The sequence below is a fragment of the Uranotaenia lowii genome, chromosome 3 (assembly GCF_029784155.1).
Source record: "Uranotaenia lowii strain MFRU-FL chromosome 3, ASM2978415v1, whole genome shotgun sequence".
Taxonomy (NCBI): Eukaryota; Metazoa; Arthropoda; class Insecta; order Diptera; family Culicidae; genus Uranotaenia; species Uranotaenia lowii.
This window is the reverse complement of record NC_073693.1, coordinates 265,885,459-265,906,221: the sequence shown is the minus strand read 5'-3', so window position 1 is coordinate 265,906,221 and position 20,763 is coordinate 265,885,459. Positions and strand designations below refer to the sequence as shown.

The following is a 20,763-nucleotide window of genomic DNA, read 5'->3' as shown; positions in this document are numbered from 1 at the left end:
AGACTTTTTTCTACTCCCATCCGGGCCTAGCAATTCCGGGCATTTTTTCAAAAAAACCTGGCAAAATCCGGGCATGGAATTCAATTTTTCAAATCCAAAAACCGGGAAAAATTTAGGTGTTATCATATATAAAAGCAAAGAAAAAATGCAAAAAAAATGAAATTAATATTTAATTATTGTAATTGCAGACTTCCAAAAAGTTTCTGGAACACTTAAATATTTAAAGGTTAATTAAAGTAAATCAGCGAAATTATTTGAAATAACCGTTGAAAATTTCCATACCGTTAATCGATTTTGCTGAAACTTACTCAAAAACTTTGATGTTTTTTCTGGTTTATTTGTGGAAATTGTTAAAAAATACGGGCAATATCCGGGCTTTTTTCACGATATCCGGGCAACCGGGCCGGACCGGACTTTCTCGAAATTTTGCATCAAATATCCGGGCAAACCCGGATAAATCCGGGCAATCTGGCAAGCTTACATTAATGTTACCCATTTTCCATCATATTCAAGTGGTTTTTTTTTGTTATCTGTATCAGCTTTATTAAAAAATGTATATTTTTCTGTATCGAACTTCTGTATTATGTTTTGTGTGTTAATTTTTTGCTAAATAGGCGAGTTGGAAATGGGTTTTTAAAGTGTTTTAACTTAAACATAATACAAATATAGGAAAGTTTTAGGTGTATTTGGTATGTAGAAGTATTCAGTGGATTTTTCCATTTTAATTGAGTTCAATCTGTAGTGATAAAATATTAGTTTTAAGTAAGTAAGATATGAAAATAAGTATTAAAGGCAGATCCGTAACAGATGAAAAATGCAATTTTGTTTGCCGCAACAAAACATTAATCTCCCAAATGTTTTGGGACATTTTCAATATAACTATAGTCAATAACAGATAATAATCAAATTTACGAAAAACAATGTTCATGCTTTAAGAAATTCTTTTATGCCTTTTCAAAAACAGCTTTATAAAATATTGTTTTGATTTGAGTATTTACTGTCAAAATATAAAGGAGTCTTGAACAAGTGCATAAGAGTTTCCATATTGTATTTTAGGTGTCAAACAAACAATTTAAAAAACTGAAGCAATCCAGTTGCAATCTAGTAGGAAAGCAAACACATCAAAGAAGAGCGCGAGTAGTAAGAAACCGCTTTCTGCTAGCTAGTAGATCCCAAAATGTGCGTATACAGAAAGGGCTCGTCCCTACTCTTTCACATCCCTGTAGTGGTCTACTCGCTCTCCATGTTCTCAAATAGGCAAGGAAAGGAATATGTACTAAGTACTAGCAAAAAAAAAGGAAAACAATTTTCCATACCATACAATCTCCCACACTCTCGTGGGTAAAAAGGCTCCTTCGTTCGATCCTCGAAATTGCTGCTGCTCTGCTGCTGGCGGGTGAACAGAACAAGCAACAGCAACCAGTGTGTATATGAGATAACCGGCTCTCTTATCTCAATTTATGAAGCTTTCAAAGAAGTTTGGCGGCTAGGGATGTTCAATAGGTTGGCATGGGGAAATCATCGAGTTCAAAAAACCAACCATATACAATTTGCCAATTGACCAACGAATACAAACATATGGAAAAATTGAGACCAGATTTGATGATTTTCGTTCGTGTCATTTTTTTCAGTACCAAAGTTTTTAATTTTGGTGTTTATCTTCATTTGTATGCTTTTTGTCATTTTTAAATTTTTGACATTTATCAGACTGAGCCAAACTGCCGATATTTCTCCTCACTTTTTGACTTTTTGGAGCGTGTAAAAATTAGAATTCTTTTTTCTAGATTTTTGCTTATGGTGAAAAAACGAAGCAATATAATGAACTTAGAAAGCTTTCCAACCTAAACTTTTAAGAAATTGACATTAGCATCCCTAACTCGATTCTCTGTTGTTTTCCCCTCTAGAGGGAGAGCAAAATTGAGAGCAACGGGTGACGGTTTTCAAGTTTTCGCACTAACACACCCAATCCGGTGTTCCACAACAGGACCTTTCCACCAATTTCGCTCGTCGCTTCCTATCAATAGGCATGGCTGGCTGGCATGGCACGGCACACTAACAATAATGACAATAATAATGGCATACGAAAGCGTTTTGCCAGGATGTTCCATTTTCCCGTTTATGGCCAAAGCAGCAAATACCGCCTCACGATAAAAGGTTCTCCATGTTTCGCTCGCGGCTCCCCAAATGGCAGTTTGTGTTGTTGTGTGTATTTCGCTCCATTAACGGTTTGCCATATCGGGAAACCCAACGGCGTGCCATGCACCACGACAGGATACCTACTTTCAGAGGAGTTTCTAGGGGAAGAGGGGGCATAATGCCCACGTTAAGAAAAAAGCCTTGTTTCAGAGTACATTTGAAAAGATTAACTTTACTTTTCGATTGTGTTTGGAAGTTTGGAATGTTTTTTGTCGAAATCTGATAGTTAGAATAACTGGAAGGTCAAAAAAGGCCACAAATTTAATGAAGTTTGAAGAGTAGGTTGAAAATTGGATTTCAATTTCAGTAGGGGCATAATGCGCATATGTGTGTACCCAATCGCGCCGTTTAACGTTTAATAAGTGTTTATTGATTCAAGTGCTTCCGAAAGTGTTTACCAGGTAAAAACACTTCTATTCTACTTCACAGTTGGAAAAATATATTGCTACGCGCAGTGCTGCCAGATATACATAAATTCTCGTGAATAGTTAATTAAATCTATATTAAATTTAGGAATTTTAAATATATTCGTTTATATTCAAGTTATGTTTTCCAATACAACATGGAAATATCTTTAAAATTATTGTGATGAAACTGCATATAAATTTATACAAATATGAAACATGCTTAAAGATAAACGGACATGGCGCGTTTTGCCCTACCTAGACATGTTTATTAAAAATCGTTCAAAATAACAGAAAAAATAATTGAATAAGGAAATTTTTCGTTTTTAATGATTTTAAAGACCAATGTTCATAATTGTAACACATGTCAGATAATTTTTTTTGCCAATAGATGCCGTAATTCCTTACGAAAGTCATGGCACAAATTGCAAGAAATATGGCTTGTAAAATATTTTTGGATTTTTGCAGAAATTTATCGCATATTTGATGTAAATTTTTTGTACAAAAGGTTTCTACTGTTAATTAGAAGGGAATAACGTAAAGAAATTTCAAAATAAGTGTATAACTAGCTAGATATCGCAGTGGAGCGTTTTGCCCACAATGGGCATTATACCCCCAGTTCCCCTACATATCTTCCGTTTCCTGTTGCCGGCGCCGCCGTCTCGTTGCCAATTTGACGGTCTACTGCAGATGCGATTTCAGTACGATAACTGTTTTTGAAGTTGCTTTACAAATTTTTGGACCATTAGAAATATTGAAAATTTAGACTGAGCTTCAAGTTAAGTAATTCTAAACTAAAAATCTAACCGTTAAGTCACCGCTGTTACGGTCGCCTCCCCTACTAGCCTAGTTTTATATGTACATAGTGTATATAGATACATACATTCGGCACATTTAAAAAGGCTTAAAAACCAGTTGTAAATAAAAAAAAATGCCAAAAATTGCAGATTTTTTCAGCACGAATCCTCAACCTCAGTCTTATCGGGTACACGAATCTATGAATACGCGTGTTTTCACATCGTATTATTTTCGGAAAAACCATCGATAAAACGTTTCTTAAAAGTGATAATTATCACTTTAAAATATGTCTCAGCATTCATATAAGGACAAGCGAGTGTTAAAATTTATTTCAAACTACTGAAAGTCTTGAAATATCGAATATTCTGTTTGTCGGATTGATACTATTGTTGACACTCAGTGACCCGAGCAGAAGGTGATAACTAACCTCAAAAACGTTTGAAAAGGCGCAACTCGTTTTTTGATCGTCGTCAAGTTAAAAAGTGAACTTCTGCGGAAGTAGACTTCTTTCCCGCCATGGCGGGAACATCCCCAGGGGATCCTCCCTATCCGATTGAGGGAACCTTACCAGCCTACATGGCAACACGCCGTAACGATGGAATACTTCGTGTGCTATTGCTCCGTGCTAAAGTAGTTAAAGAATCGAATGAAAATGATGTCAGTCAAACTCCAAACTCTCAAATTAGTCAGCAAGTGGAGCAAGATAGATTGCCATCAAACCCATTCTTAATTGCCCGTTCTATCGAAGCTGTTATCGGGTATGAAAATCGATCGTTGGTAACCGCCACAAAAGAAGCACGGGGTACACGATATGTTCTCCGTACTCAGTCTCCCCAAGTGTACAAGGCTCTTTTGGAAATGTCGCATCTACTTGATGAAGATAAAACTCCAGTGGAAGTGGTTGATCATCCCAGGTACAATTTTACAAAAGGGATAGTATACGACGTGGATACCATCAAAGTCCCAGATCAAGATCTTCTAAATGAACTGAAGAACCAAGGAGTCACAGCCGTCAGACGGATAACAAAAACAGAGAACAAAGTTGTTAAAAATACACCGCTGATAATACTTACGTTCCGAGGAACAATTCGTCCCGATCATATATTCTTTGGTTTCATCCGCATCAATGTACGAACATATTACGACAATGTACAAATATGCCGTAACTGTGCAGCTTACGGACATTCCCCTAAGAATTGCACAAGTGAAACGGTGTGCCTTACTTGCTCCCAAAGCCATCAAACTCTGGAAAACCAACCTTGCCCCAATCCTCCTTACTGCTGTCATTGTGAAGGTGGTCATTCTCCGGTGAGCAAAGTCTGTCCTGTTTTTCGGAAAGAAGAAGCAGTGATACGTCTTAAAACTGATCGGGGAATTTCTTTCATCGAGGCGCGAAAAGAAATAGAAGAGTCGTCGAAGGCTCCTAGCTACGCCAGTAAAGTGCAAGGCCGTTTGAACGATAGCTCCGATAAAGACCGAGAGATTAAAATTCTTCGTGACGAGCTTGAAAAAATTCGCGAGCAAATGAAGGACTACGTTGCACTAAAATCGGAGCTCGAAGCCCTTAAGCAAAACATCAATCTTTCTGCACCATCAACCATTTATCAAAATAAAACATCTGAACCAAAAGAAACACACCAGACTAATACTTCGAACGATAAAACTCAACAACTCGAAAAAACGCACATCTCTCGGAAAGACTCGGGACCGAAACAATCGAAAACAAATAACCAACCAAAACCTCAACGAATCTCGAAAAGCTACTCCCAAAATTCTATAAATCGAATCGCCACTAGAAGCATGAGCAGAAAAAGAAATTTGGATATATCTCCCACATCAACAGATTCCGATCTAAAGAGATTTTCAACCTGCCCGGAACCTAGTCAAGAGGTGATCATATCCACTGATGACACCGAGATGCTCTCTAGCGACCACGAATAAAACAACTTTTGCTTCATAAATAATCACCTAATATTTATTGTTTCTAAATGTCCAACTACACAAAAATAACTGATCAGCAACTTATCAACAATATATCCAAAAAACAAACAACCACTGTTCTTCCACAAAACACTACCGTCTCAGCTGTCGCTGACGGCTGCCAACCGGAATCTTCAGATCTAAGCACACAGGACATCACAAGACGAATCAACACCATCGTACCGTCGCTTCCAAAAAACAACGTAGACAATCTTGCCACAGAAGCTTCGCAATCATCACTTCCCCCGCATAGCCTTTCACAGGCCCCACCGTTGATCCAAGGGACTTCGGTGGTTGCCAGTGTTTGGCAACCGGGGGGTACTAAGGTCAGTATCCAATCCGCTATGAACGAAACTGTTCCTACTCGACCACCAATTCCAGGATTTGCGGCAGACTGGGACCCAGGCGAGGGAACCAGCTCTCGTTTCGCTCCGAAAAATACTTCCTCAATCCCAGCATCGCATCTTCTCAACGTAAAACACATTTCCAACAAACAAGCCGAATCCCGGACACTTTCGATAGCAAGTGACTGCTGCGAATCTCGAGCTCAACTGAGGAATAGTAATCCCGCCCGCTGTCAAGCTCGCCAGTGGAACACCTCCCCGCTCAACACTCCCGAGGACCTCGCATGTAGAGAGCAACACAAGGTCAACTCTCTTTTGCTCAACACCTACCCCGGCGTCTCAATCCATCTACCAAACGAAAATATCTCTGAGCTGGAGACGAGTGAAAACAACAACAATCATCTGAGTCGCTCGCCATTACCTCCCCCGCACAGCCTTTCACAGGCCCCGCCGTTGATCCAAGGGACTTCGGCGGTCGCTAGTGATCGGCAAACGGGAGGTCTAAAGGTTCGTTCATCCTCTTTCATAAGCCGAACATCAGCTATCGCTTCCAATTTTCCACAGTTTAAGGCATCTGAACCTACAGAAGACATCATCAGCTTTAACCAGATTTTTCACACCGAAACAGCACAATTCCCCCCGCACGGCCTTTCACAGGCCCCACCGCAGATCCAAGGGACTGCGGTGGTTGGCAGTGATCGGCAACCGGGAGGTACCAAGGTCAGTACCCTCTCCGATATGAATGAAACAGTTACTACTGCTTCGCCACTTCTAGGCTCTTCACCAAATTCGGACCCCGAAAAAGAATTTCCACCACGTTCGGAATCAAATGATTCTTGTGAATCTCGACAGCAACCGCAAAATAGCAGAATCACCAGCTGTCTGGCCCTTCAGTGGAACATCAATGGTTTGATGAACAATTTAAACGATCTTGCTCTCCTCGTCACTCGCAACCCTCCAGATGTTCTCGCTCTCCAAGAATTGCATAGAATAAACTCTCCTCATCTTAACTCCTGGCTTGGCGGTAGGTATAAATGGTACACAAAAAACGGAGAGACCAGATACCAAAACGTAGCGATTGTTGTTCGAAATCCTATTCCACATACTGTTATCAATTTGAGTAGTCCTCTCCTCGCGATCGGTATTAAAACCGAATCTCTTACACCGACTTCGTATGTGTCAATTTATTTGCCACCTGGAAAAATCTCTGATTTGGAAAAACATTTGACTGAGCTACTCTCTCAACTCGACCAGCCGTTTATAATACTCGGAGATTTTAATGCTCATCACCGATCTTGGGGATCCTCGAAGTCGGATTCTCGCGGTGATATCATATCCAAAATAACAGAAAAACTTGACCTCACGATTCTCAACAATGGCTCCGATACTTTCATGAGAGGCCAAACCAGATCAGCCATAGATCTGTCCATATGCTCACCAGGTTTCGTCAGTTCAGTTGATTGGAGAGTTCATCATGACACTAGAGGAAGCGATCATTTTCCAATTGAAATAACCAAGAGAACAACTATTCCCATGCTACAACGTAAAAAAAGATGGTGCTATGATAAAGCAGATTGGGAAAACTTCGAAAATCTGTTACTAGAGAGGGTAGACTCTCACACCCATTACTCAGTGAACGATCTCACCAGCATCATCTTTGAAGTCAGTCAAGAAAGTATTCCCCGTTCAGGAGGCCGAATAGGTAAAAAAGCGACTCACTGGTGGAATGATGAAGTCAAGGCTGCCGTTAAAAATAGACGCAAGCATTTACGTGCCCTCAAAAAACTACCTTTAGGAGACCCGCGATATATTGAATATCATCACAATTATTGTACGGCAAGGAATTCTTGTCGGAAAATCATAGCTGATAGCAAACAACGCTGTTGGGAAGATTTCTTAGATGGAATAAGTTCCCAATCCTCGAGTTCCGAACTATGGCGAAGGGTAAATTCTTTGAGTGGAAAACGTAGATCACAGGGTTTCTTTATAAAAGTGAATGGAAATTTTACTGAGGAACCATCTGAGATAGTAGAAGGCCTTGGAAATTATTTTGAGGATCTCTCTGCATCGATCAACTACGATCATGATTTTCTAGCATTGAAATCTAAAATAGAAGCAGAAGATATCACTTTCAATCAAATGATCAACTTAGAATGTGACTACAATCAGACTTTCAGCATGAATGAACTTCTTTTTGCTCTAGACAGTTCAAGCGGACAGTCTACGGGACCTTGTATGATTGGGTATCCCATGCTCAAACGTCTTCCTCTACCAGTAAAATCGGCACTTTTAAAATGTTACAACAATCTTTGGTGTGATGGAACTTTCCCAACAAGCTGGAGCAACAGTTATGTTGTTCCGATCCCAAAAAATGGCACACAATGTCGTGAGCCTAGCCACTTTCGTCCGATAAGTCTCACGAGCTGCCCTTCGAAAGTCTTTGAGGGGATGGTAAATCGTCGCTTAACAACCCTGTTAGAGGAAAACAAATTGTTAGACGATCGACAACATGCCTTCCGTAGAGGTCGCGGAACAGGAACGTACTTAGCAGCTGTTGGTGACGTTATTAACAAAGCAATTCAGAATGGTTTTCACGTTGATTTAGTTTCACTCGACATATCCAAAGCTCATAACCGAACTTGGAAAATGGGTATCCTTATGCAACTGAAATCTTGGGGAATAGATGGCCGCCTTGGAAAATTCATCTGTAATTTCATGTCTGATCGAACTTTTCAAGTAATCGTCGGAGATACCAAGTCATCAATCAAACACGAAGAGAACGGGGTACCACAAGGATCCGTGTTGGCAGTTACTCTCTTTTTGATTGCAATGAACTCACTTTTTGCAGTTTTGAATAAAGGAATTCATGTTTTTGTATACGCCGACGATATTATAATTATCGTCACGGGAAAAAGCTTAAAAATAAATCGTCGTAAAATACAACTGGCAGTCAATCGCATATCAGAGTGGTCAAAATCTGTGGGATTTTCCATGTCAGCCGAGAAATGTATAAGAAGCCACATTTGCTTGGAAAATCACCATCCATGGAAGTACAAAATAGAGCTCGAAAACAAAGAAATCCCATACCGAAAAGAACCGAAAATACTCGGAATAACGCTTGATCGCAGATTTTGTTTTGAACCGCACTGCAAACGAGTAAAACATGAAATTGCAAGCCGCTCAAGGCTGATAAAGACGATCAGCAAGCGCCATAATTTGAACAATCGTCGAACGCTGATAAGGATCGGAAACTGTGTAGTTACAAGCAGGCTACTCTATGGGCTGGAGATCACAAGTGGTGCTTTTGATAAACTCATTGATATTTTGAGTCCAGTCTACAACACTATGATTAGAAATGCCAGTGGTTTATTACCCAGCTCCCCAGCACTTGCTGCTTGTGCAGAAGCTGTTGTTCTACCTTTTCATATGATAGTGGCGCTTCATACAATCAAGAAGGCGATCAGTATAGCTGAAAAGTCACTTGTGAACCAAAGCGAACATACTTTGTACAACAAAGCTACAGAAATTTTTCGTAAATATACGAGGTTGGAACTGCCAAGTACAGAACGTCTAGAGCGAATTGGCGATCAACGATGGAACGCAGGTAACTTAAAGGTAGAGCTGGAAATCAAGAAGAAGATACGCGCCGGAGACCCTAAGAGGAAGGTAATAGCACACTACAACTCCTTAATCGAGAGGAACTACTTCTTTTTTGAAAAATACTTCACTGATGGTTCTAAATTGTCAGAAAAAGTCGGAGTCGGATTTTTAGGTCCTTCTGTGGCAATCGCAAAAAACCTACCCGGACAAGTCACTGTTTTTTCTGCTGAAGTAGCCGCTTTACTACTAGCTTTGCGTCATATCACATCTTCTGGAAACGCTGTTATTTTTACCGACTCTGCCAGCGCGTTAAGTGCTTTGCAGAATCCAAAAAATCGACACCCTTGGATTCAAAGAATTCAAAAACTCCATCCAACAAATGTATCTTTCTGCTGGATACCAGGTCACTCTGGTATTCGTGGCAATGAAGAAGCGGACAAGTTAGCTGCACTCGGCCGTGATGAAGAATCAGATCCTATCAATATTCCTGCTTCGGACCTACATCTGTGGGTCAAAAACAAAATTTGGGAAACATGGCTGAACACCTGGCGAACGAACAGAAACCTAGCATTGGCCAAAATCAAAGGAGAACCTTTCATCTGGAACGACCGAGAAATTAGACAAGAGCAAATCGTTTTGTCAAGGCTAAGAGTAGGACACACAAGGCTAACTCATCGTCATACCATTGAAGGAGGAGCCGTCCCAAATTGTGAGCACTGTAACTGTAGATTGAATGTGGAACACATCATCGTAGAATGTCCCGGTCTCCATGGTATCAGAGAATCACATGACATCGATAAATCTATCCGCAACGCACTATCAAATGACCCAGCAAACGAAGAAAAATTATTAAGTTTTTTAAAAGAATCGTGTATTTACGACGAATTGTAATCCTTTTGTACGAATTTTAAATCTTCTAGAGGCGAACCAGCCTGTGGCTGAAAACCTCTCAAATAAAGAAAAAAAAAAAAAAAATCCTCAACCTGAACTATAGTTTATAATAAACATTAAACGAATTGTATATTTATGCAACGAGCAAGGACGGATTAAGGGGGGGGGAGGGGGTGCATAATGGGGGAAATTGCCCTGGGTCACCCGGCTCAAAGGGGGAAGGGGCGAGGGAAAAAAAATTTACATTACTTTTATTATGCTTTTTTATGTTCTAGAAATCTAGAAAAGGATGTAAAAACTAGAAAATTAGGAATAAATAAATCGTAAAATTTTAGAGGCGAATCAGCCTGTGGCTGAAAACCTCTCAAATAAAGATAAAAAAAAATCCTAAAATAAACTAGCCAAGGGGGCTCCGTCAAATAATATCTACTATAGTTTCACCCTTATATTAGTTAAGGGTTTCCCCTAGAGTATGCATTGCAGAATTTTTCCCCATTAGGTATGTGAGATAAGCTAATCAGGATAACTTGGAAATAGCTGGGCATTTGGAACAACAACACAAAATCTGGACAAATTTAAGCAGAATCCATTTTTTTTATCAACAAAAAAAGTTGAGATAGCTCAAATATCTTTTTTTTTCATCGAAATACGTCAGAAGCTTTCACATTATTTCTCAAACTCCAAAAAATCATTAACATAAAACTTGCTCAAGCCTAATTTGAATTTTTTGTTTTTAGTCTTATTATGTGAATAAATTCAGTAAATACGGACTTCATTTAACAATATTCTGGGAATCTGGATAGGTGGTAGACTGCTTAAATTGTACACCTTTATCCAAATATATCCGAGACATTTGGAATGTCCTACAATCTATATATATAAAAATGAATTTCTGTCTGTCTGTCTGTCTGTCTGTCTGTTTGTCTGTTCCCTATAGACTCAGAAACTACTGAACCGATTTGCGTGAAACTTGGCAGGTGGGGGTATTGGAGGCAGGGGAAGGTTCCTATTATGGTTTGAGACCCCTCCCCCTAACAGGAAGGGGGGGAGGGGCTTCCCAAACAATAGTCAATTTTTTGCATAACTCGAGAACCAATCAAGCAAATAGTATCAAATTTGGCATGGGGTGGTATTTGGGGACGGGGAATATTTCTATGAATATAAGGTACCCCTCCCTCCTCTCAGTGGGGTTATAGGAAGGGGGAGGGGGGCTACCTTAGAATTTTTCATATAACTCGAAAACTAATCAAGATATTGGAACCAAATTTGGCATGGATAGGTATTTTGATACGAAAAATATTTTAATGATTATTTGAGACCCCTCCCTCTTTCCAGTAGAAAGGGGGAGGGGCCCTCTTTCATATTTTTATACACAACTCAAAAACTAATAAAGCAAATGGAATTAAATTTGGCATGGGAGGATATTTGGATACGACAAATATTACTATGATTATCTGGGACCCCTCCCTCTTTCCAGTAGGAGAGATATAAAGGGGGGAGGGAGCCTCTTTTATAATTTTTACATAACTCAATAACTAATTAAGCAAATGGAACGAAATTTGACATGGGCGGGTATTTGGGAACGTGACATATTCTTATGATTATTTAAGACCCCTTCCTTTTTCCAGCGGGAGAAAGGAAAGAGGGAGGGAAGTTTCATACAGTTATTACTGCATTTCTCAAGAACTACAACAGCAAATGGAGCCAAATTTGGCATGGAACGATATTTGGGTACGAGAAATTCTTCTATGAATATTTGGTATCCCTCACTCCTTCAAAGAGGTGGATGAAAAGGGGGAGTAGAGGTCTCCCTTACAATTTTCAGTATAACTAGAGAGTTGATCGATCAAATTGAACCATATTTAGCATGTGAGGATATTGGGATACGAGAAATGTTTCTATTATAAATTGAGGCCCCATCTTTTTTAGCGGAAGGATATAAAGGAGGAAAGGGGGGCTTCCATACAATGTTTTTGCATAACTCGAGAATTAATCGAGCAAATGAAACCAAATTTGGCATCAAAAAGCATTTGAGTACGCAAAATACTTTCTCTATGTGAAACAATTCCTTTCTTGCAATAGGATGATAGAATTAGGAATATAGGAGGGGAAGAGGAGGCTTACATTTAATTTTTTTTTACAAAATCCGAGAAATGGACAAAACTTAACATGAAAATCATTTTGTTATGATTCTATGATTATATGACACACTTTCAGTGAGTAGGTACAAAGGAGGAGGGAGGTGAGTCCAATACAATTTTATTAGCATAAGTTCTCAACGAATAAGTTCTAACGAAGCCAACAAATGGACACAAATATGACATGGAAAAGTACTTGGTTACGAGATATGTTTCTACGATTGTTTTAGACCCTTACGCTTTACAGTGTAGAGAGGGGAAGAAAGGAGAAGGCTCCATATACATTTCGTTGTAAAGCTTAAAAACTTATCAACCAATCAATGGAACTATATTTGATATAAGAGGATTTTCGGGAAAGAAAAAAATGAGTATGATTATGAAAGATCACGACCTCCATTCAGCAGGAGGTGAAAGAAAGAACAGGGGAGGGCTCTCTCTTATCAGTTTTTAGCATAAATCTAGAACATATCAAGCAAAAACAACCATATTTTATAAGTTAGATTGTTTGCGTACAATTAATTTGGGCCCTCCCATCTCAGGGTGAAGTTTAAAGAAACAGATTAATATTATCAGATCTTTAACACAAATTTATAGCTCAAGATTCAAAAAATTAGTTTCAGTCATCTTTGTACTGCAATTCAAAACTCCAGCTGCAGCTCTCATTTTATAGCGGTTGCTTTAGAATAATGTTATAATTTGATTTAAAATAATGCCAACAAAACAATAAAAATTTGAATAATTTCTGAAAATACTATTTGTTTTTGAAAGGTGTAGCAAAGCACACCGGGTCAGCTAGTAAATAATAAAATATTTTCTTTTAACTTTTAAATAAAGGACATATGTATTCCAAAGTCCCAGTAAATCAAATGTTATACTTTGGTAATGATTTTTTTTTCAACATTTAAATTAGATCACGGCGTCTGGAATATTTTTATGAGCTTTGATGAAATTAAATAAATTGAAGTAATTATCAGACATTAAAATAATAATTCGGCCAATATCCGGGTAAATGTCAGGTATTATTGAAATAAAAAAAATCCACCATGGGTGCACGGATTTACCGCAGTTTCTGCCTAAGCATTCTTTAGATTTTTTTTAAGTTCGACAAATGCAACGCGTACACTATACCTGGACCCCATGGCTTCGTATGAACTGTTCAGGAGTGAATGTATTGTGTTGATGTAAGTTTTATTTTGGAAGAACAAGGTGGGCTAGTTTACTTTCAGGCTTTCCGGCATCCGTGCACGCAAACTAATCTGCACGTTGCTGCTACGTGAAAAACTACATAATTTTTACCCAATTGATTTTCACGTAATTTGTACGAAAAAAAAAAAATAAACGCTCCCCTAATAGGAATTTTGTTATATGAACAACACGTGCAATTTACTTGAATTTTCAATGCGTTCATCGTGTTATGAAGATGAAAACTACTTGAAATGTTTTTAGAATCGAAATGATATTTGGATACTTTCTACTATTTTTTTCGTTTCTACTTCTGGTGATAAAATGAAAACATATTGAATTTCATCATGAATAGATTTTTTTTTATTAAAATTCGTCGCACTGTCACTACATTTAATCCATTATTTAATAAAAACACAATTGCGGAACTTTTTTCCATCAAGTTATGGTTTGTTGAATCCTGTAAAAAATGGAAAATATTAAAAAATTAAAAATATAACCATCAAAATGAGATATAATATTCCTTGTTAGGATTAGCAGAAACAAACTTCCATCCAGGCCGATTTGGTAATTAGGCTTCTTCTCTCGGCCCTTCCTCGTCTTCTCCACCGGTTTCTTGAAGCTTTCTTCTAAAATGGAAACAACAAAAACCACAGCTTAAATTGAATTAAATTTCGACAGGGAAAATAATACACACTTATCACGTTGCTCCCGAGGCTCGGATTTGTATTTTTCGTGTTAGGGACACGCAGGACATCCTATGTGGCGTACTGCTCGTCTTCCGACGCTGAATGCTCTTGAGCTGCCGCATCCAAACAAAATCAATTTAGCTAGCTGACAACAATTCCCTTTTCCAATAGGACCACATGTTTGAGAAAATTGCAAAAAAAAGGATTCAAGCCCATATACCTAGACTTTACGTGAAATTCATGTGACAGTTATATGGAAGTACAGTAGTTACAAAAGCTTAGTTTACGTGAAAAATTCCGTATAATTAATTTCTTAATTATTTTGGGTGTGTTAGTGTGTGTATACCTGACCAGCTTGCAACTGATTGAACATTCTTATTATAGTCAGCTTATAAGAGGAAACACATCTTACCTGTCGGCCACTTGTGGGATTCGAACTCAAAAGTTCTCGTGCCGATACCGGAAATCGAACCCAATACGCCTGGCATACCAAAGCCAGACTTGCGCCAGCCTATCCGCTAGACCACATCGGCGCTTTTTTTAAATAAAAAAATAAGTATGAAGAAAATTATGGAAAACATTGATAAAAATTTCTAATTAAAATTTTTTTTTCAACTTTGCTAAAAAATCAAACCGAGCAATTTAGAATAATTTTTACGATCTTTATCAACACTTTCTTTAGTTTAAACACTCAACACTCTTTTTCCGAGAATCAATAAAAAATCAAATTAAAAAAAAACTACGGTTGTCACTAAAGCAGAACCAATTGGCAACACTGAGTTTCTCTTTTAATTTTTCATACCAGTTTTAGTCTCAGATTTGAAACTCAAATTAAAGCTTTTCCAACTGATTTAACAGAAGTTTAATGCTATTGAAGTACTTATATCTAGTAACTACCCAGACAACCAAAAGTCGCGTTTTTCCTTAAAGATGGAACTCCGAAGTTTACATTTGACTGACAATTCACAGGAGCTTCAGGTAACTCATGTCACGTTAAAGCTACTCAGGAACTTCCATCGCCTTTTTAAAGGATAAATTATCGTTAACGGAACTTCTAAGTTCTTTTCAACTTCTTTCAAGCAGGTCGATAACGTCCGCCTAACACTTTCTAATGCACCGTTAAGATTCTTCCAGGTGTTTTAAAGAACCTGTATGGAAATTCTAAGCAACATGTCAAAAATGTCTGTCAATTTCTTGTCATGGTACAGACCCTGTTTGTCTTTGGCAACATGCCCGTAAAATTTATATTGCCAAAATCTAACGGTTTTTATGTCACTTTTTTTTTTTATTTCAAATTAATTAAAATTCATTGAAAACATAATATTAGCATAATTCTTTTAAATTGATTATATTACTTTTAAGCTGTAAAACATGGAAAAATATGTTTCTTTTCTGTTTAAAACTAGGGTAAATGATCTTGAGCGGAACTAGTCGAAATCTGATCTTGAGCGGAACCATTTAATTTTCCTAAGATCTAGGCCATGATGATTTATAAATCTTATCGAAATGGTCATATCATGTCTTATTCACAACTCCTATTTCTACCTCCCCGCGATGCTGGCTGGGATGCGAGTAACCTAAGCGGAGATCGGGTACCCAACCCCGATGGATGCTTTGGTCGCATGCAGACTGAGAAGGTGGCCACACGCGTCTGTTTCCCAGGTCAGGGGCGGCGTGCAACAACAACCGAGCGTCTGTTCTCCAGGTCAGGGGCGGCTCAAACAGCGTCTGTCTTGCAGCAAGCGGCTGAATTTATGAAATGCGGCTCCCGCCAGCTAAGTCCAAGATGGCAGCCCCATCGTGGGATAGGGACTTTAGGCTAACAACCTACTGCTCCTGATATCTTGTATTGTTACGGAAACTGAGAGAAGAAATAATCGAATTGGAACTTTGGCAACGACTTTTAGCATGAAAACACGGACTAGAATTGGAACTTGGAATGTTTTGACCCTTGCCCAGCCAGGTAAGCTGGCTCAACTTGCTAGAGAGGCTAGCCGCCTCAAGCTTGAAATTCTGGGACTGAGCGAAGTCCGATGGCCTAACACTGGAGAACACAAGACACAGTCTGGGCAAGTACTGCTTTACTCTGGCATACGAGGAGAGCATGCTACTCGGGAACGAGGAGTTGGTTTCCTATTAAGCCCGCAGGCCCATGCGGTCCTTATAAGATGGGAACCGATCAACGAAAAAATAATCGTAGCCAGATTCAGAACACGGGTTAGAAACCTTACAATGGTCCAGTGTTATGCGCCAACTGACGTTGCCGATTTGCAGGAGAAAGAGCAGTTTTACAGTCAATTGAACAGCGTGGTTGAGAGAATTCCGATGGGTGATATTCAAATTCGAGATGGCCGAACAGAAAATCAAATTGACCACATCTGCATCAGCTGAAAATGGAGAAGGAGCCTTCTTGATGTCCGCAACAAGCGAAGCGCAGACATTGCATCTGACCATCACCTCGTCCTTGGCGAGATACGACTGAGAGTTGCGCGTGTCCAACGGCGCGAAGAGAAAGTCGGCTGTAGATACGACGTCCGCCGGTTGGAGAATCCAGAGGTGAAAAGAGCATACGTTGAACAGCTAGAATCCCGAGCCTCGGAGTTGCCGACAGACGAAACAGTCGAAGAACAGTGGTGTGGAATCAAGAATGCCTTTATCACGACGAGCCATGGTACTCTCGGTAAAGTTTGTGGAAGAAGAAGTGAATGGATGTCGGATGAAACTTGGAGGATGGTCGATGATCGGAGAAAGGCGAAAGTCGGAATTGAGCAGGCATGTACCGGGTCAGCCAAAGCAGCCGCCCGCTTACGATATGCGGAGCTGGAAAAGGCAGTTAAACGAGCTTGTAGACGAGACAAGAGAGCCTGGACAAACTCCCTAGCCGAAGAGGGAGAAAGAGCCGCCGCCAATGGAGATATCCGATTACTTTATGACATTTCTCGCCGTCTCAGTGGTGCAAGGACTAATGCAAGAATGCCGCTGAAAGACCGAGCAGTTCAGTTATTGACCGATCGAACAGATCAGCTCAAACGATGGACTGAGCACTTCGAACAACTCTTCCGAGTCACGAATAGCAATGGCCAACAGAATCCGCAGCTCGAAGCGCCAACAGTAAGTCGCATAAATGGCGTCAACTCGGAAGCGCCCTCGCTGGCTGAAATAGAAGCGGCAATAAAAAACATGAAATCCAACAATGCACCTGGGATCGATTGCATCCCTGCTGAAATGCTGAAAGCCGACCCTGCCCTGTCAGCACAAAAGTTGCACCGTCTTTTCGCTGACATCTGGGATACTGCAACATTCCCGGCCGACTGGATGCAGGGTATCCTCGTAAAGGTCCCGAAGAAAGGAGACCTGACAGAGTGCGGTAACTGGCGAGGCATAACGTTGATCTGTACAACCCTCAAAGTACTCTGCAAAGTGATCCTGAACAGGATCCAGGAGAAAATCGACGCTACACTTCGACGGCAACAAGCTGGATTCCGATCCGGACGATCATGTGTGGACCACATCACAACGCTACGAATCATACTGGAACAAATCAACGAATACCAGGACTCTCTTCTGGTTGAAAAAACTGATGATTGTAAGTTGAGAAGACCACAGAGATAAGAGATTACGAGAACTTGAAACGAACTAAAGTAATAGTCTTATAGTTCAGTGTTTGGAGGATCCACTTAAACAGATGAATAGAAAAGGATTTAGATTAAGAATGGAGACTTAGAGTTCAGATTTCATTTCCAGGATTCAGATTCATATTTAGATTTAGATGAATGTAGGTGAAATCTAAATATGAATTCTAAAGATCATTTTTTAATATTCGAAAAAAAAAGATTCCGAGTTCAGACTTAGGATTAACATTCAGAATAAAAATCGGAATACATATTAAAATTTAGCCTTTGCATTCAGAATTAAGATTCAGACATCAAATTATGAATTTATATTTTATATTGAGTTTAGTTACTTTTGCTTTCGATTTTCTTTTATCATAATAATTTTTCTAGATTAATCTTCTAATATATAAAGATGAGTTGGACTTTATATGTTTGTTTGTTTGTATGCACCTTATACAAATCCACACCGCTGAACCGATCAGCCTGAAATTTGGTACAGAGATGTAGTTGAACCAGGGTAAGGTTTTAGTAATAGTTCTGAGCCCCTCCCATCTAAGAAAAGGGACCCTCCCATACAACGTTCTATTTTATTCCCACGAACCAAAAGTCATGGCACCCATTTTGGCAGCCGAATTTCGTTTCCTTTGGCGGGTTTTTTTTCACCATCATTATGGGCCGAGCATTAGCAACGAACATTCAAAGTTCACGTATACTGGAAAGCAAATCAAAGCTTGCTGATCATTGGAAATTTGAAAGGGGGAATTTCGGCGGGTATTTTTATTCCTTCTTCTGTTCTAAGCACGTGGTACTGGTAGAAGATATTTGAATGCAATAATGAGCCCACATTTTGGATTGAAAAATACAACTAGCCTGTTAGAAATACAGTGAGCGAAATAAGAATAGCACCACTATGTGTTTTGCTTGTTAAAAAATGAATGATTGAAAATTACGAAAATTTTCTTCCAGTTTGTTCTGAATTGCTTATAGGATAAATCAAACATAAGTTTACTTTTTTTGGAGGTAGCAATTGGCGTTGAGGACCAAAAATATGAAAAAAGGGTGCGAAATAAGAATAGAACCACTTGAGTTTTTCTAACAAAAACAAGATTATTTTTAAAAATTTACTGTGTAAAAGTGAATAATAATGCTTCTACGAGTTATTTGAATACATAACTGCATTTTAGGAAATTTCCAGAATTCCAAAGGTTTTAAAAGGTTTTAAAATGGGGGTTTCAAGAGATGCTCCTCTAGCGTTAAGGAATTAGACATTTGAGCTGCAATTTTTTATCAATTTACTAACTTTCTTCATTAAAATGACGTGAAATGATGAAACAAACATTCGGGATTAATTTTTATTCAGAAAAAATAGGTTGGAAATCAAAAACTTTTATTTTGTTCAGTAAACCATACTTTTTCTCAGTTTCAAGTCGTAGATGGCAGCACTATCTTGCAGTTAAAACCAAATTTAGTCTTAATATTGATTTTACAGGCTAATTCAGACCCATATTCATCATTTTGAGGTATTCTCCCATCACAGTTTTGTGGAAGATCACGCTGCAGAAAGCTTTTTCGGATTTGCAAAAGAATCATCAGCACAAAAATGTACAACCGCCAAAAATCCTGCTCATCTCAAATTCCGATTCAATTGCAAACCATACCAAAAACACTGCTAGTCGTCTAGTCCATCAAGCTCCATCGCAAAGTATAACTTTATTTTAATAATCGGTCCAAAAAATTCACTTTTAGTGACCTTGATGCAATTCTATTTTTTTTTTTGGATTTAGTGATCTTAGAATCTCCAAAGCGCTCAAACGGTACATGTATTTATTTCTTAACCAAAATCATCCAGCACTCCCTAATTATTCCCGAACATTCGAAAATGGGCATGAAATTGGTTAAATGGCAAGAAAGTGCTGCCATTTTTTTTTTTTTTTTTTTTTTTTTTTTAATCTTATACTATATTTATTGAGGCAATTCACTTTATAAAAGTATTATTGTGCCGAGGGTCTGGTTTTGACTTAGAATTAAGGGGGGGTTGGAAGGGGTTTTTGGATGTGGAGGAAGGGATTGGGGAAGGAGAACAATTTATTTCACTGGTCGATTTCCGAGCCTCGGAATTGATAAGTGTAATGTTTGTACGTTGAGGGTCATCTTCAGCCTCGTCACCTGAGGCGATGGGCGAAGCTTGAGGGGTTAATCTTTTGCGGGGCGGTGAAACGGTCAAGTGTACTGTTGCTGGAGCTGGAGTGTTGCGTTCTGTCGAGTGATGAAGTCTTTTTTGGGGTTGTTGTTGCTGTTGGTCCTTCTGTTGTGTCGGTTCGGTCGGTGCGGTGATTTTTTTCGGCTGCTGTTTTTTCTTCTGCTGGTTGAAGGTATCGTTATGATATTTGACTACTTCTGCGTAGCTGGTAGTATTCGGTGTTTGGATTAATCTGCGAGCGGCGTCCAGTGTGATGTTCTGCTCGGTTTTTATTTTCAGCACGGCAGTTTCATAAGCGTACACAGGGCAGTTTCTATCAAGCGGAGAGTGGTTTGATTTGCAGTTTGCACAAAACTTCGATTTAGCAGTGCAAGCTTCGCTGCTGTGGATGCCAGAGCAAACTATACACGCTTTTTCTGACACACATTTGTTTTTCGGGTGTCCATATTGCAAACAATTTCTGCAGATGAGTGGTTGTGGATAATACAGTCTTGTCCTTAAACGAATAAATCCGAAATTTATAAATTCCGGCACAACAGTCGAATTTATAGTCAAAACTAGTGTTGGTGTTTCTACTAGTCCAGCCGCTGTTTTCTTCATAATTCGTCTCACAGCTATAATCTTTTGCGACGATAGCTCTTTTAGAAGATTTTCTTCGGACATGCCTTCTACCTCGTTGCATCTCACTACAAACTTTCGACTGTTTAACTCTGGATGGCGGCCCATT

At 39.1% G+C, this 20,763-nt stretch overlaps 1 protein-coding gene across 1 annotated transcript; it reads left to right on the top strand.

Annotated features, from left to right (window-relative positions):
• The first annotated feature begins 3,914 nt into the window (after positions 1-3,914).
• Positions 3,915-5,339, top strand: LOC129753377 (uncharacterized). The gene has a single exon (XM_055749195.1). It carries the CDS (start codon positions 3,915-3,917, stop codon positions 5,337-5,339), a length of 1,425 nt encoding a protein of 474 aa, XP_055605170.1.
• Positions 5,340-20,763: the final 15,424 nt, after the last annotated feature.